The following is a 15,874-nucleotide window of genomic DNA, read 5'->3' as shown; positions in this document are numbered from 1 at the left end:
TAGCCTTCAATGAAAATTTGTTTCATATTTTGAAAAACGCAACAAAAATCAGAAGGACATGTTGGTGGCACTGACACATTCAGATCAAAAGTAAAAATGGCCTCGATCGCAAGGCAGCTGGGTGTCCAATCAAGCCGTAAATCATACAAATTTCTTTTATTTTAACGAAGTAGAAAAAAATTTGATTTGGAGTCGTAATACAGAATCTCAAAATATTCAATTTTGTACCAAATGTGTTTTATTTTCAATTGTTCATCACTAAAATTCAGTGATTTTGCTCTGCCTTCCGTAAGCCCCCGGTCATTGTTTTTTTCTGAAATATGTTTTAATATTTAATTCGTATCAAGAAAACTTTCAGACTGTCAACATATTTATAAAACTAGATTTATTTATTTCATTTGCTTCCAGGACATCATGTGGTGCCGGCAATCTCCACTGCCTGCGTTCACGCCAAATACAGCACCGATGTTAAACCCCTGTCGTCTACCAGACTGGCGACAATGAAAAAAGGAACCGGCGGTCGTTCCAGCTTCAATGGTATCGTTGCCACTGTCTTTGGAAGTACAGGTTTCCTAGGTCGCTATCTGTGCAATAAATTGGGCAAGATTGGCTCACAGGTAAATTTATTAATTTGATCTATTTTGTACTGTTGGTAATAAAATTGGTGCTCATTAAAATTGACCAACATTGCAGTTGATTTTGCCTTATCGTGGTGACCATTACGACGCTCTGCGCCTCCGCCTGGTTGGAGACCTTGGCCAGGTCCTGTTCATGCCCTATGATATCAGGGATGATGCCTCCATCAAAAAGGCGATGAAGTACTCTAATGTGGTGATCAACCTCGTTGGCCGCGATTGGGAAACCAAGAACTTTAAGTTTGAAGACATTTACATTGATGGTCCTGCTAGAATTGCAAGACTGGCCAAGGAGTGCGGCGTTGAAAAACTAATCCATGTCTCAAACATCAGTGTCTCTGAACATCCAGAGGTGAGAAATGGGTCAAATTGGTTACCATTCAGCTAAATAATTTTTTAAATATCCAGCCCCTCATTCTTCCCAACGGCTCCAAGATTCTGAGGACCAAGTTCATCGGAGAGCGGTTAGTGCGAGACATCTTCCCCGACGCTGTCGTTTTCAGACCATCCGACATTTATGGCAGCGAAGATCGGTTCCTGCGGTCATACGCCAACCTGTGGCGGCGCCAGTTCAAAGCAGTGCCTCTGTGGAGGAGTGGAGAGGCGACCATCAAGCAGCCCGTCTTCGTCAGTGATGTGGCTGCTGGAATCGTTGCTGCGATCAAAAATCCTGACACAGCTGGTAACACCTATTATGCAGTTGGGTAAGCATTCAAAATCAGGCCCTTGCACTCATCTTACATTGTCGTCCTGATTAGGCCCAAGAGGTACCAGCTTTCCGAACTAGTCGACTGGTTCTTTAGGGTGATGCGTAAAGGCCCTGACTGGGGCTACGTCAGATATGACATGCGCTTTGATCCCTTCTTCAAACTGAAGGTGACTTTGACAGAAAAGATTTGCCCCGGCTGGCCCATCGCTGGGTTGTCTTGGGAGAAGCTGGAAAAGGTAAATGATTCAGTTCAGCATAATTATGCTTGTGGTTTTTTTTGTGGCTGATTCATGTTTGAGTTTATTCCCTCTTAAATATTTTAGCAACTCTTAAAATTAGCCAGAATTTCAAGTAAATCATAGATATTTTTCTAGTAAGCTCTTTAGTTCTTTTCCTTCAGTCTTTACTATTCCCAAGTTAAAAATTTCCCTCAAGGTGAAGTCAAATGGGTAAATTCAGTAAATTAATGATAAATCATTAAAAATTTGGTTTTCAATTTCCTATTAGTTTGTAAGAGTAAAAATAGTATACCTAGAAATTTAAAAACATTTTTTTAATGTAGTTCAATTTGTCAATAATTGTAATTTTTTAAAATAAATCTGTAGGATCACGTCACCGATGTGGTTCCTTATGGATTCCCCACCCTGGAGGATTTGGGAGTGAACCTCACGCACATGGAGGACCAGGTGCCATGGGAGCTGAAGCCTTTCCGTGCTAATGCTTACTACGATGAAGAACTGGGCGAGTTTGAGAAGCCAGCCCCGCCCAAATTCATCCCAACAACCATCTAGACTTTGCAACATCAAAAGATGCTGGGTAGAATTTCTATGTACATAGATTGTTAAATTGTTTTAAGAAATAATGCGACTAAATTAAAGAAATTCATCGGCATGACATATATTTGTATCTGAAATTTTATTAAAATGCTTCAGGTTCCCATACACATAAATGAAAAGTTATAACAGTAACAAATCAAGACATTTACACATTGACTAGCTCAAACTGTATCCACAGCAAACGAGAGATTTAACACAATTTTTTCCTCTAATCTTGAATAAATCAATTATTACTTATAGGTTTAACAGTAATTTTGGTTAATTTCCACGCATACCAACGCTCCAAATGCGGATCAATAAATGACTACTTGAAAACTTTGATTAGCCATTAAATTATCAAAGAGGATTTTTAGCATCCAAATTTTTAAAACACCAAATTAAATCAGTTTATGATTTTAGGTAGGTTCATTATCTCTTGAAACTGGAGAGCAAATAAATGACCAGCATTAAATTAAAAATAGATTAACAGAAACTTAATCAGAATCTTCATCACTGTCATCTTGGAGAGGAGCGTGCATTCTGGCCAATTCTTCCTGCAGCTGCAAAACGTGATCAACTGGTACAGGGCGTCCATCAGGTCCTACCCTGCAGGGCTGTATCACTCCGCTTCTGTTATCCATGAAATAAGTACGCGTCATTTTGTTAACCTTGATCACCATACCTCGTTAGCTGGTCAATCTTCTCCACTAGTTTCACCGCCTCGTATTCCTTCTGTTCTTCTGACATGTTTTCCATGGGGTCTGGTCTCGGCTCCTCATAGCACCCAATGATGGGATTAATTCTAATATGAAAGATTTTTTATTTATTTATCTTTTCTTAAATAGTATTTAGGATGTTTCGTACTGGTCCTTGATTTGTTTGTACTCCTCAGTGTCGCTGTCCTCACTGTCTGATGAATAATGACCCATTTTGCCTCTTCCGCCTAGCATTAGCCCTCGATTTGCTAGCAAGCCAGCAGCATTTCCATAGCCAACATACTTCACAAACCGAGCCACTGTTAGAAAAAAAATGTTCAAGTTAAAAAAAACAAGTTCAAAGCCAGGATTAGAGCACACTATGAAGTCTCATTAAGTCTCTATAAATCTAACCTGAATACAACGTAATTTAGAATAAGAAAATTTTAAATTAACAGAAAAACATTTCATTGAACGATGGTGATTTGAAATTTTGATTTTTGAAATCCGACTTAATAATTTTAATCTCATTAGCATTAGCAAAGCTACAAGACAGTCAAATAAATTTCACAAAAGTTTTGATCAGCCAAGGGTTTCCAAAATTTAATATCTAGAGGTCTCAGTCGCGAGAATTAAGGCGGAGGCTCGTGTTTGAATTTTTTTACATTAAGTTTGACAGTGCTTAATGGTCCGAAGGGCCGGAAAACATTTTGTGCTTCTGCACTGTTTAATTTTATAACACCCTTTTACACCAGTGGCTGGCGCAGCTTAGCCTTCATGGCGGCAAGCAGCTGCCTACGAGACCCAAAATTTTCTGGCTAGCGCGGCGCAGCAGGTTGAGACCTCTTATTATATCTAAACGTGAAAATACCTTTTTCCTTGCAGAGGATAAACAGGAAATCAGCAGCCAGATCTCGAACTTGCGTTATGGGTGTCGTCAGCAGGGCGCACAACAAGTTTCGGCTGGTGTCACCCATTTCAGGTCGCTGCATGACTTCGTCGGTGAGCGGTGGGAGAATTTTATTTCGCAAAAACTTTCGCATTGAGCGCTGCGCGAGACAACCTCTACTCAAGACTGTTAGAATGGGCGAAACGTTCTCCATCAGATTTTTCACTCCCACGGCCGACAGGGCAATGTCCTTTAAAAAGGTTAAGCATCCTAATTTTTAGAACAATATTTTGTATTACCGTTCTGCTGACCACCAGGCGTCTGTAGAGAAAATCTGACATAACGACCAATATCTCCATGTTTTTGCCTTCAAATTGTGGTTTGTCCTGGGCTCCAACCAACGGTGGGGTCAATATGTCATACAAGATGGAAGGAATGATCATCAGAAGATTTATGGAATGGCTGTTCGAGAGCAAAATAATCAAATTTGAGTTGCTGTTTATGTTTGGTGGGAAATTATTAGCATCAAAGCTGAAATGCTTTTAAATACCTTCGAATGTCATCTAATTTCTTCTCATCTGGTGCACCAAAGAGAAGCAGATCATGCAATAAACCCAAGAGTTCTATATCCTGATTTTCTGGAATGCTTTCTTCATTTTTGACCATGATATTGAAAAGAACTTTCAAAATTTCACTGGCCAAATCAATTTGCTCTACCTAAAAGACAGTATTTTGACACATTTAAACTTTAAATTTATTTAGGTTACTGTTAAAAAGTATGCAGAACTTGCAGCCGGACTTTGTCTGGCTCCAGTGGTCTCTGATAAAGCTCTTGTTAACACTTCAATCGCTTGCTCCTCATTTTTCACCCGATTCCTGGAAATCCATATTTTCTACGCTTCGTTAAATACCTAATGATATTAACTGGAACCTTACACAATCTCTGGGCATTTGGCAGTGATAAGGAAGAGGAGTTTCAAGTCAAAAAACTTGACCAAGTGTGGAATATTTGGATCGCTCACTTCTTTTAGCCTTCTGATGATGCTAGCCGTACAATGGCATTTAGAAATGTAAACTTGCACAATGGGACTGTTGAAGGTTAAATTGCTCAGGCATTTTAACGCAGCAAGAACAACTAAAATATTTTGTGAATAATATGTCATGAAAGAAGGGCAATTTAATCTCACCATCATAGTTGATTTCTCCTTGGGCTGGATCTTCTCCTAAACCAGCACAACTTAGAAGAAATTCAATGCAGTCCTCATCAACGCTTTCAGCGATTATTTTGTCCCGGCTAAATGAACGTCATCTTCATTTTTACTACATAGTGTTAAATTTATGTAAACAAACCTTAAGATCAATAGACTGCTCAGAGAAAGTTGATTGAAAGAAGGATCAGAACATTCTCTTATTAACTTGATGATATCATCCCACAAAATTCTTCTTTTTTCCACACTAAAGATGTCATCAAATGAAAATCTTTGAGCATTCTAGAAACATAATATTGCTTACAAACACCACATCAAGTTCAAAATCGTACCATTTTGCAAAACGATGCAAGGGCTGGATGGATATCTTGCAAGACTCCACTTTTAAGGACTTCTATAAAAGCGACCGGTTCAAACTCCATTTTATTGTTATTTTCTGAAAGAGATCTTGTAGGTCTTCTCTGCAATGTTCCACAACAAAGCGCACTTTTTCTGTGACGTGACCAGACGTGACGAAATCAATCACGAGAAACGTTAAACAAGAAGACTGGAACCTGAGTAGGAATTCCTGAAAAAATGTCTTAAAGAGTTTCACTTAAGACAGAGATAATCAAAAAATTAAACGTGCACTCACAGTCTACCACTACTGTTTCTATCAACACCAGCGACAGACGACAGACAAGAGACACAATAACATAACGTAAAAGGTGGAGTAAGGATAGCCTTTGCACTTCGTCTGCCCGTCTGGTTCTTGCGAGTAACAGAGACACGCCCATTGATCAGACTCATGGCAAATGAAAAGATACCGATTGTTGTAACTCCGATGGGGACACAACCGGCAAGAAAAACTTTTTAGAGGAATTTTTTTTATTAATTTTGTTAATTTTTATCTATAGATATATCATAGAGAATACAAAATTACGGGAAAAATAAGAAATTCTGAGAGCAGACTGAAGGGATGATCTTCAGTCTAGTAAGTTTCATAGAATTTTGGGAGAATGAAGAGGGTTGAAATGATGAAGACCGATGAATTCAGATGAAAAATTTGGTTGGTGTATTAGGTACAGTTGCAAATCCGATCGGATACTTAATCAAATACCAGAACTGAAATGGTTTACAATAATAAGTTACAAATTCTTTAGTTTAACTGACGGTTGGACTCACCCCTTTGAATCGGGTTCTGCACTATTAAACGAATCACGTCAGCACCGTGTGGCTGACGGACGAAAACTGAATTCTTATTTTAAAATCATCTTTCTGCTGTTAAACAATAATGCAAAATTACAATAATTCAAACCGCCGACAATTGTTGGCTTCCAACAAAAAGCAGGACCGCGTTGTTGTACCGCTACATTAGTCCGGGGGTCATAAACTGGAAGTTTGGAAAGCCAAGAAAAATTTAACTGGACCGACTTTGAATCGCCGTAATTAATCCAGCACATTGGTGTTGCACTGCGCGGTGTCGATCGAGCTTTGCGCTCCAGACCAACCGCAATCATCAACTACCAAAAATCTAATATTTTGTCATACTGTACACTCTGTTGCACGGGAATTGTCGAACGCATTGTTCAGACAAGGGCAAATGAAAAGGAGCGTGAACTCCTATTCCACTTTAAGAAATGCAACAGCGAGGACAGCGCGTTTGAAATTATTTTGGTCTGAAATTTAAACGAGTTTGTTTATCAGCAGAAAGGAAAATTCTTGTGTGACACATTTTGTCTTTGAATTGCAATTATGGAAACTCAATCGTGACCGAATTAAACCCGTGTCAAATGAGGCAAACCTTTTTGTGATTAGTCGAGCAGAACTAGGCGTCTTTTGTTCTTTCGCGTGGGCCCTACGCGGACGCAGTTACTGCTTCGCATCAAAATTCTTCATTTTTCTTCTCATTTTGCCGGCCAAGGGAAGTTCTCCAGACTTCCTTACTCCACACAGACAAGGAGGCTCTTAGGCGATATTGTCGCGACCGCTGACACGAATGGGGATTAAACTTGGAAAATTCTTCAAGCTGGTGCGATGGTCGATTGTTTCTCTTGATTGTTGGTTGATGCTGATGACTTCAGTTGAAAATTCTTGCGTTCAAACGGTTGATTTACTTATTATGTTGCTCATCAGCATTGTTGCGGATTTAAATTTTGGGATTGTTGTACCCGAAAAAATCTTGAACTTGCGATTTTGCAGTTTGTGAGTCCACTTTGTGTAACGGTTTTCGGTCTCCAATAAAAAATGGTTGGTGCTTGCGTTCGCCGGGTTTAAGGAAACCAGTGGGCTTCCGAGCTTGCTGGTGTCCGGCGAATTCGCGTCTTGAAATGGCTTGACTGTGATTCTTGAAGTGGTTTGGCTGCGTTACTTGTCACGTCGGGGTCACCAATTTGGGAGAATGAAGAGGGTTTGAAATGATGAAGACCGATGAATTCAGATTGACGAATTTTGTTGGTGTATTAGTGGTTACAGTTGGAAATCCGATCGGATGCTTAATAAAATACCAGAACTGAAATGGTTTACAATAATAAGTTACAAATTCTTTAGTTTAACTGACGGTTGGACTCACCCCTTTGAATCGGGTTCTGCACTATTAAACGAATCACGTCAGCACCGTGTGGCTGACGGACGAAAACTGAATTCTTATTTTAAAATCATCTTTCTGCTGTTAAACAATAATGCAAAATTACAATAATTCAAACCGCCGACAATTGTTGGCTTCCAACAAAAAGCAGGACCGCGTTGTTGTACCGCTACAGAATAAAATGCATGATAAAAATGTAATATTAAAATATATCATAATAATTTTATGATCCTTATTATTTGTTTTTTGCTGTATTGGAAAAATGGAGCATTAATAATGAACGGAATTGACCATTTCACCTTTTTAGCCACCATTTTTCATCCCTGACATTGGGCAGCCATAGATCCCTGAATAATATCTGGCAGTGACCCTAGCATTATGTCCCTTATGTATCTCCCACTGCTTTAACACTCCTTTCAATGCCTGTAACAATGCGAGCCAACGGGGGCTGGTCATTTTTTGATGTGGGGGTGGCTTCGATGGCAAATAAAGAGTTAGTTCTGCTATTTGATTGGTGGAGCTAACATATTGTATGGGACAAAGGGTGCCACATTTTCTTAAAATCTATTGTCCCCAAAAACTGAAAACGCCCGACATTGGCTGGCGTCTCGCCCAATTAAAGTCGAAAAAATTATGCTTTTCCGAGTTCACAGATTGCGCTGATTTCGTTATAATAAATAAAAATTGAAAATTATAACTTTCTAACATAATTTAATATTAATTAACTTCTTACACGTAAATTAGAGTGATGCAATTAAGTGGATTAAATTTAAAAAACCGTTTGAACACACCTATATGATATTATTAATTTTATTTCTCCATAAAAAGGATAAAAATATATTGTTGCATAATTTTGCGTAAGTCTTTAATTTTCTCCGCATTCATTTCTCTAAAACCATGTTACAGGATAGGTGCCTGACAAAAATTTTCAAAATTATTGTTTGTTGTCATTCTATTATAATTCCACACTGGCCTGACTATTGGTTATCCTTACTCAAAAAGTGACAATAGAAATCGGACAAGCCCAACAAAGAGCAAAGTTAATTTTAAAATACAAACTGCAACACACCAAAGAATAAGAGCGACCCTTCTTAGGGAATTTAGGGAGTAAATAATATAGCAAAGGTTTGCACCGTGGGTGGGAAAAGGGACTAGGGCTAGGGAAAAGTTAAAAGATAAATGAGAAGAACACCCAGCAAAAGGCGGGCTATTGAATAGCCACCACTGGAACCATTGTGCACTTCACTGGTGGAGCCTACGACCGACCGCCTGCAGAGCTTACCGGTTACATTCATTGGAGGGGGAGGGTCATTAATACTAGTAGTGAGTTTGTTCGTACGATGGCTCTGGTATGTCAGTTGAGCAAAATAATTCAGCTTGATTCTTGTTTTCTTATCCCACACCACCACACACTCATTTGAGGTCTGGAAAGCGGCTTTGTGCGTAGCCGTTTCTTTTAGCGAAAAAGTGCTCATTATGGTGATTTTATTGCTCACGCAATAATTTCAGTTTGCTTGAGTTAATCGCAGTGAATATTCATTAACGTGCGAGCGATGGCGAAGCTTGTGGACGTCTTTGTGACGGAAGAAAACACCCCTATCAAAAAGAGGCAACTTCCTCTCGATGTCGACGAAAACTTATCCGTGAGAATGATTTTCTATTCTCTTTCCGATAACTTGCGGGGCCAACATCATCCTGGAGTCTTGCACGTTTTGCGTGTTCAGTCATTTCTCGCATTCCCGTCAAGTGGCCATTTTTCACGTTGTAGAGAATCCTGCCTTTGCAAGTAGCACAATCCTGTCCGCCATATTGGATTGCAATGCAAATGAGGAGTGGTATACCTACATACCTTTTACCTGACATAAATAATCAAAACCTTCAATGACCTTTAAGAGAGGTGACCAATTTTAGTTGCCCACGGTTTATGAGCTGAGTCACACATTTCGATCTCGGTGCATAGTGGCAGGCTCTCAATTATGTTTTAAACAGCTGGGCCTGTCGAAACGCCAGGAAACACATGTTTCTATATATTTTTCCGGTATGCTCCGAGTTGTAATGGTTTTATTCCTTTTCATTGCAGATGATTCTGGATCTTACCAACTCCAACATTATCGGCGAAGGCACAACCTCAAAGGGAAAAGACTACGAAACCTTTCTGTCACTCTACAGCTTGCTCTCGTTTGAAGACATCAATAAAGCATTCCGAGTAAATTGCAAAGATGTCTTGGACATCTTGAGCCAGACAATTCCCTGTGTTGGCTGCCGAAGGAGGTAGATCTGCAACTCTCTATTATGCCAACTAATCAGCAACCAAAATTGATTTTATTCAGTGTGGAAAAGATGTTCTACACATTGAAGAAGTTTGGTCATCCTACTTTTCATCCTATAGAGGTTACTAAGGAAGGATTCTTGATCGTCAGCAAATCAGCCCTTGAAGATCCGCCAACCCTTTGTGCGCTGCTGCGTGATCATGAGTAAGAACAGTTTGAACTTTTATCGATCACTTCCAACCTTCCAGGAGAGAAAAAACTTGTGCTTGCACTATCTCGCATTCTTAAGATTCTCTGCCTCTCCTGTCTTTCATGATAAGCGCCATAAAGGCAAAAAACACTCGTATTAATATTGATGGCAACCAATCCCAGAAAACATTCTCTTACTACCAGCTGTCATCCTATAATCTTGTGAATTGCTTTTATCCGAGGTACTCAGGGCAGTCACAACCCTAATTCCCTACTGAATTCCTATATAGTTAACTTTCAAATTTTGTAGAAATTTAAACTTCCCAAGTTTTATGATTTAATTATTATCTTTCATAATTTAATTATTTGGTAAACTTTGTTAGCTGGGTTCGCCAATTTTGCAATGCCAAAAATGTATCATTAATTTTTAGCCCGAAAATACATCTGGAAAACCCGCCAGTTTTGGGTTTCTCTTCATTTTTCCGAATTTAGCCTAGAAAAGGTAGCAGTTCGCGTCAAAAAGTCGTAAATTATGGAAAATTTCGATTAGTGTTGGTCTCTAGGTGAAACCAGTGGCGTTTTTTTTCTGTAAAAATATATTTTGCTCATCCATCAAGAGAATGTTTTATTTTCAATAAAAATGCACGTGTTCCGAAAAAATGCGCAAAATTGCAGGAAAACCCGCAAAAAGGTTTTTGCAATGCAGTGGATTTTTTGAAAGAAAACTCGGGTTTTTGCGAACCCTGTTTGTTAGGCTGAGAAATACATGTTGGTGAAATGTATTATTATTCTCAAAAGCCGCAATGAAAACTTAGAGCTTGGCACTTTCCTAAGTTAGGCCAAGCAGTAAGGTTAATATATTTTGTTTCGGCAAATACAGGTAAGGCGAGGGATGAGCGTGTCTTTCACCGTTTTCCTTGTGGCTTTGTGTGTCTGTGTTCAAGCTGGCGCAGACTCAAGAAACCAAGCTATTAGAAAAGTGGAATCATGACTTTTCTTTCAACATACGACAGCAGAGTCAAACTTTCTGCTGGATTTACTTGATCGCCTATTCAAGTGACTTACATCAAGCCGTTTGCTCGCACTGATGAGCACATTCTTACGCGTTTACTTGCAATGCGAGAATAGGAGCTATGTTTGAGGTCAAGTAAGGATATTAGAGGCGTCTAATATCGTTAGGGATGGGTTGAACCTATATTTGACTCTCATACATTGACGAAGAGGATTGCGAAAGCTTTTCAACTCGCAACTTGCCGGTAAGCACCTTTCCAGCATACATTAATGAACTTCATGGGAGGAATGCCTAGCATTTCAATATAAGACCTCGGTCCTGGGGCAGTAGCACGAGCTGGTCCTTATCTGGACTGGGCTTACTCCAATGAGTCTCGTGCGCCCATGATATTGTTTAATGCGATGTTATTGGGACACGGAGTTTTCGCTAGTTGCCCATCTAGAAAGAGGTGAACTGATGAAAAAACACCTCTACTAATTCTAATTTATTACACACTGGCCAATAAATCTCAAGCATGTTTGATTGAAAATTGGCAATCCTAATTTTCTGTTCCCAAAGCTTTGGCTAAATTCAATATTATACTCTCTTTGAATAAAGGCTCTCTTTGCTTCCATGCACACTTAATTACTGAATGATTGTAAAATTTTCCACCCAACCTTTCAATTTAATTTAAATAGATTCTTTGACTTTTTGTTATTTGAAGAGACCAAAATAGCAACAGGTAAACCGCAGGAATTTCCTCCATAAGTTATTTATCCTACAGTTGAAAAATAGCTATTTCCAACTTTAAATATCCTGAATAGGTGGCAAAAGCCAAATATGCGTGGCATGTTCTCGCGCTGGACATTGAGCTGTTTTGTGTAATTGTTAAATAGACAAAAATGTAAGTACCATGGTACTTGAATATTCAGTCGATTCTGTCGCTAAATACATATGCATGAATGAGAACTTCAGTGCGTTTATATGGACAATTGAAGATCTAATGTTTTCGCATTACTGAACAAACCTCTTTTATAATGTTCAGTTAAAATTTGCAATATTTTGGTGTTGGAAGTGAGCATGTATGGGGCAAAGTTGCCCTACTGGTTCATAACAATAAATAAAGTTGCTAATTACTGTTCCAACTTACTCTTCTAGGAGCAGGTTGAACTCGCTAGCTGACGGGCCTCAGCGGTCTAAGAAAAGGCCCCGCTGCACCCTGCACACCCTAGAAACCCAGAGACACCGCGGTGCCATCGGCAACTGGCTGGACGTTTGGGACGCGATGTATCCGATTTGCAGAGAAGAGGCGCTGCTGGTCGAAACCTCTGTACTGTTGCAGACCCTGGAGGCGTACCTCCGCAAGCACCGCTTCTGCACAGAGTGCCGCAACAAAGTGCTTCAGGCATACTCTCTGCTGGTCGCCGACGGAGACACGCCTGTGCCTCCTGACGGTGTCGCACAACCCACTGCTGAAGAGCTCAAAGGCTACCAGAAGGCGTTGTATGATGGCATCGAGTACTGCTCTGATGAAAAGCACTTGCACATCAAGTGCAGCACCGACTTTGTTAGTCAGCTCATCAATAGAGCTGAGCCAGAGCTCAACGGAAGGTAATTTGAGAATCTTCTTGCATTTAATTCCATTGGCTTTTCATTTTTTATTTGTTGTCGATTGCCTGGGCTCATTATTTTTCTATTCAATTATTTTATCTCTAATTGATTTTTCTAAATCCTACAAAGAAACTCATTTTTTGTTTGGACGTAAAATCTCTCCCATTTTTTTTTGTAATAGGTAAAAAAATTAGGCATCATATTTTGACCAGGGTTCGCCAATTTTGCAATTCACAAAAATGAACTACTGTCTTTTGCGCTATGAACAGCCGGAAAACCCACCAGTTTTGGGGTTTTCCGCATTTTACCGAATTTAACCTCGAAAAGGTCACATTTCGCGTCAAAAAAGGTCATCCCTAGTTTTTATCATCCATCACGAGAATTTTCAATCAAAATGCATGTTTCGGGAAAGTACGCAAAATTGCATAAAACCCCGCAAAAAGTATTTTGCATTGCAGTGTTTTTTCGGAAAACACGGGTTTTTGGCGAACCCTGATTTTGACAAGTACTATTTTTTATCAGTTTAATTGAACACCAAAACACTGAAAAAACAGCGGGGGAAATGACCAAAAGCAACCACATTGATCAATTCTCCTTAGTTTTCAACCTCATTTTACACATGTAATACTTTGCTCAGTCGTAGAGAGAGGCATGCCAAGACTTTGGAGGTGGCTCAAGAGGAAGTCCTTACTTGCATCGGGCTTTGTCTCTATGACCGGCTCCACAGAATCCAGCAAAGGCTGAGAGAGGAAGAGAGAACTGCCAAGGTTCTGGCTGCAGCTGCCACGCAAGCGTTGGGCCGAAACTTTCAGGTGGGTCTTTCAAATATTTGATAGATTCCTTGAGAAAGCTATCGCGTGAAATAATTGTAAGAATTGTTTTAATATGTATTCCTTGTCAAATTAGTTGGCAGTAGATGAAAAGAGGGGCATGTCAAAACTCATGCTACTCTACGAGGAAATCACCAAGGAAGAACTTGCAAAGGAGATCCGCAAGGAAAACAAAAAGCAGAAAAGGAAGAAGAAGAAAGAAAAGAAGGCGGAAGAAAAAGAGAGTAACTGTGAGGTGAGCGGACACTCAAGCTTGCCTGAATTTTGTTTTGACTGTAACCATTTTTACTCTGATCAAAAATCTACTTGAAAAATTAGCTTTGAGATTACTAACTTGATTTTTACAACTTTTGTTCTAAGTGTGGTGAGGAGCAACCCTGCAAAAACCCGGCTTGCCTGTGTGAAGATAGCGAAGACGGCAAAGACATCATTGATGAGAAGAAAAAGGTCGTGTTGAGCCGTAAACTGTCGTGCGCGACAAATAAAAAAGGCACCAAACACCATCCGCAGCTCATGGTTCAGCAGAATTGTAGTGGCGGCGGCGGTTCTGTTGGCATGGCGGCCGCGTCTTGTGACTCGTGTCAAAGTGCTCAGAAAAATCCTGCCAACAAGTGGTCAGCCAGGTGTTCCAGCCAGCAGTCGCATGACTTTGGATACTCGTCAGAGGGAAATGAAACCATTTCTGGCTCATGCAGCCTGCCCAGTTCACCAGAGGGATCTGAAGTCGCTTGTTCGGATGGCTTCTGCAACCACGATGGTAAGCTTGTCAGCCTTGAATGAGAGACGACTTTAACTAAAATGTGTCAACAGATTGTGCTGAGGCAAGTAAAGAGAACAACACCCTCAGAGAATTGTTATGGCAAAAGAAGTCTTTGGTCGATAATGGCCCAAGAACATTATTGCAGATGTTAGAGGTAGGTGTCATTTTTAGAGGAACCTTATCCATATTATGCAATATGCCCCATAGGATTTATATAATTATAAAACAACATTTTTTCTTGTTGCTTGCCTGAGTGTCCATAGTGGTTTGATGGATACCATTTTTAATTGATGTCATTTTTATTCATTATTAAATTTATTTTATGAAATAATTAGATTTTCATTAAATTAATACTATTTAAAAGACATTTTTTTTCTTTAAGTTATCAATTTGGACCGGAATTTGAAATCTTTAAATTTTTAAATTGCTGCTTTCAAAACACTCGGCTGAAACAAATTTGTTACTTAGTGAGTTAAAATCTAATTCCAGGATACGCCGACACTTGATGAGGAAGACAGCGAGAGCAGTTTCATTCCAGCAGAGGATGTGAAAGCATTTGAAGCTCAAATGGAGGAAGTAAAAGAGAAGAGAAGAGAGTTGCGTGAAATCCTTAGAGCTCGTTTCGAGATCCTGTGCAACAATCCTTGTTGAAACCCAGTAAAACTAAGCATTGGCAGCCCCAGTTGACTCCCCAATATTTTTCATATTTTTTAGAAAGTTGTATTTACGATGCTATATTTTTTTTGTGGTCAAAATCAAACTTGAGGAATGGTAATTTTGTCACAGAAAGCAGTAAAAACTCGATCAAAGACAGATAAAAGGTGAACTAACTATGGAGTTGTTTGCTATCCTTATTGCCTTGTTTGAAATGCATGATGCCTTCAAAAAGATTCCATTTATCCAGTGTTGATTCCATTAGATATTAATTACCCTTTAAGTGATAGTGTCAAATAATCGAGTTTATACTGTTGATGAATAATCGAATTCAATTTTGTACTCGTCACAGATGCGTTATTTTTGTTGCGAGAAATCTTGTTGAATCGCTGCCTGGCGATCTATAATCGATGCAAACTCTGTCGCGTCTGAGTACTGATTAAATTCTAACTGATGTGGCTTCATTCATTTGCGCCAGCATTCTGCTGGCTCTCACTAGAAAATAATTTGGAATTAAATTGCAGTTTTTGAGCCCTTTCCCTTTGGAGCATAGCAATTATTCAACCTACAGGACTCTTTGTGTAGTTTCGTATATATTTAGTTATTGTGTAACAGATTCAAACCTTCGCCGCTCATTTGTCTACATTGTAGTTTTTTTCTTCAAAATACAAGGAACCTGCACATGGATGAAAAATGATTTGATTGACTAAATGACCTTGGCTTCGTTCTAGCTAAATAAATCCTGCTACTCTATCGAAACAAATTTGACTGGATTACACTGACACGCACCCAAGAAAATACATAATTTGAATATTTGCATGCTGATTTACGTAACGTCCGTTCGTTTATCTTTATTACGCGCTCTCTTTACCCTATTAATAAAATTAAACAAATTCTGAGCAGCAACAGGGCCGTGCGTTCATTCTGTGTGCCATTCACGCTATCTTATCTTGTTATCTGTTAATAGTGGCGCAGTGAGTGTTGAAGAGTGTTTCATAAGTTCAACACGACGATAAGAGATAACAGGTTATCTTACTTGAAAATAGCTTTTT

At 39.3% G+C, this 15,874-nt stretch overlaps 3 protein-coding genes across 4 annotated transcripts; 2 read left to right on the top strand and 1 right to left on the bottom strand.

The window, feature by feature from the left end:
* Positions 1-10: 10 nt before the first annotated feature.
* ND-39 (NADH:ubiquinone oxidoreductase subunit 39) lies at positions 11-2,244 on the top strand. The gene is made up of 6 exons (XM_065487744.1): positions 11-136; positions 409-617; positions 694-987; positions 1,044-1,339; positions 1,394-1,580; positions 1,950-2,244. The coding sequence occupies exons 1-6, from the start codon at positions 97-99 to the stop codon at positions 2,133-2,135; spliced, it is 1,212 nt and encodes a 403-aa protein (XP_065343816.1). The 5' UTR covers positions 11-96; the 3' UTR covers positions 2,136-2,244.
* Positions 2,230-5,706, bottom strand: ric8a (ric8 guanine nucleotide exchange factor A). Of its 2 annotated transcripts, none has more exons than XM_065487742.1 (12): positions 5,586-5,706; positions 5,284-5,519; positions 5,094-5,233; positions 4,931-5,037; positions 4,680-4,878; positions 4,511-4,619; positions 4,294-4,460; positions 4,043-4,205; positions 3,726-3,993; positions 3,024-3,174; positions 2,842-2,961; positions 2,230-2,789 (listed from the first exon to the last, which is right to left on the bottom strand). In XM_065487742.1, exons 2-12 carry the CDS (start codon positions 5,371-5,373, stop codon positions 2,654-2,656), a joined length of 1,650 nt encoding a protein of 549 aa, XP_065343814.1. In that variant the 5' UTR covers positions 5,374-5,519; positions 5,586-5,706; the 3' UTR covers positions 2,230-2,653. The 2 variants fall into 2 exon arrangements, with proteins under 2 accessions (XP_065343814.1, XP_065343813.1); XM_065487741.1 differs by having other exon boundaries at positions 5,284-5,531; positions 5,586-5,603.
* A 3,195-nt stretch (positions 5,707-8,901) lies between these two features.
* On the top strand, positions 8,902-15,516 carry LOC135942264 (gametogenetin-binding protein 2). Its single transcript, XM_065488282.1, has 9 exons — positions 8,902-9,160; positions 9,598-9,788; positions 9,848-9,991; positions 12,126-12,578; positions 13,216-13,390; positions 13,485-13,643; positions 13,769-14,165; positions 14,219-14,322; positions 14,658-15,516. The coding sequence occupies exons 1-9, from the start codon at positions 9,071-9,073 to the stop codon at positions 14,817-14,819; spliced, it is 1,875 nt and encodes a 624-aa protein (XP_065344354.1). The 5' UTR covers positions 8,902-9,070; the 3' UTR covers positions 14,820-15,516.
* Positions 15,517-15,874: the final 358 nt, after the last annotated feature.

The sequence above is a fragment of the Cloeon dipterum genome, chromosome 4 (genome assembly GCF_949628265.1).
Source record: "Cloeon dipterum chromosome 4, ieCloDipt1.1, whole genome shotgun sequence".
NCBI classification, from domain to species: Eukaryota; Metazoa; Arthropoda; class Insecta; order Ephemeroptera; family Baetidae; genus Cloeon; species Cloeon dipterum.
Note: the sequence above shows the minus strand (reverse complement) of the source record. Positions and strands in the feature narration are given on the sequence as shown.

What these genes read in the sequence shown, in the direction of transcription:
- ND-39 (XM_065487744.1), top strand. Translation starts at nt 97, where the DNA reads ATGGCCTCGATCGCAAGGCAGCTGGGTGTCCAATCAAGCC. An exon ending in GCTGGGTGTCCAATCAAGCC is followed by an intron (nt 137 to 408) that starts GTAAATCATACA and finishes ATTTGCTTCCAG; the next exon opens with GACATCATGTGGTGCCGGCA. An exon ending in TGGGCAAGATTGGCTCACAG is followed by an intron (nt 618 to 693) that starts GTAAATTTATTA and finishes CCAACATTGCAG; the next exon opens with TTGATTTTGCCTTATCGTGG.
- ric8a (XM_065487742.1), bottom strand. Translation starts at nt 5,373, where the DNA reads ATGGAGTTTGAACCGGTCGCTTTTATAGAAGTCCTTAAAAGTGGAGTC. An exon ending in AAATTAGATGACATTCGAAG is followed by an intron (nt 4,206 to 4,293) that starts GTATTTAAAAGC and finishes GCTCTCGAACAG; the next exon opens with CCATTCCATAAATCTTCTGA. An exon ending in TACAAACAAATCAAGGACCA is followed by an intron (nt 2,962 to 3,023) that starts GTACGAAACATC and finishes CTTTCATATTAG; the next exon opens with AATTAATCCCATCATTGGGT.
- LOC135942264 (XM_065488282.1), top strand. Translation starts at nt 9,071, where the DNA reads ATGGCGAAGCTTGTGGACGTCTTTGTGACGGAAGAAAACACCCCTATC. An exon ending in GCGCTGCTGCGTGATCATGA is followed by an intron (nt 9,992 to 12,125) that starts GTAAGAACAGTT and finishes TTACTCTTCTAG; the next exon opens with GAGCAGGTTGAACTCGCTAG. An exon ending in AAAAAGAGAGTAACTGTGAG is followed by an intron (nt 13,644 to 13,768) that starts GTGAGCGGACAC and finishes TTTTGTTCTAAG; the next exon opens with TGTGGTGAGGAGCAACCCTG.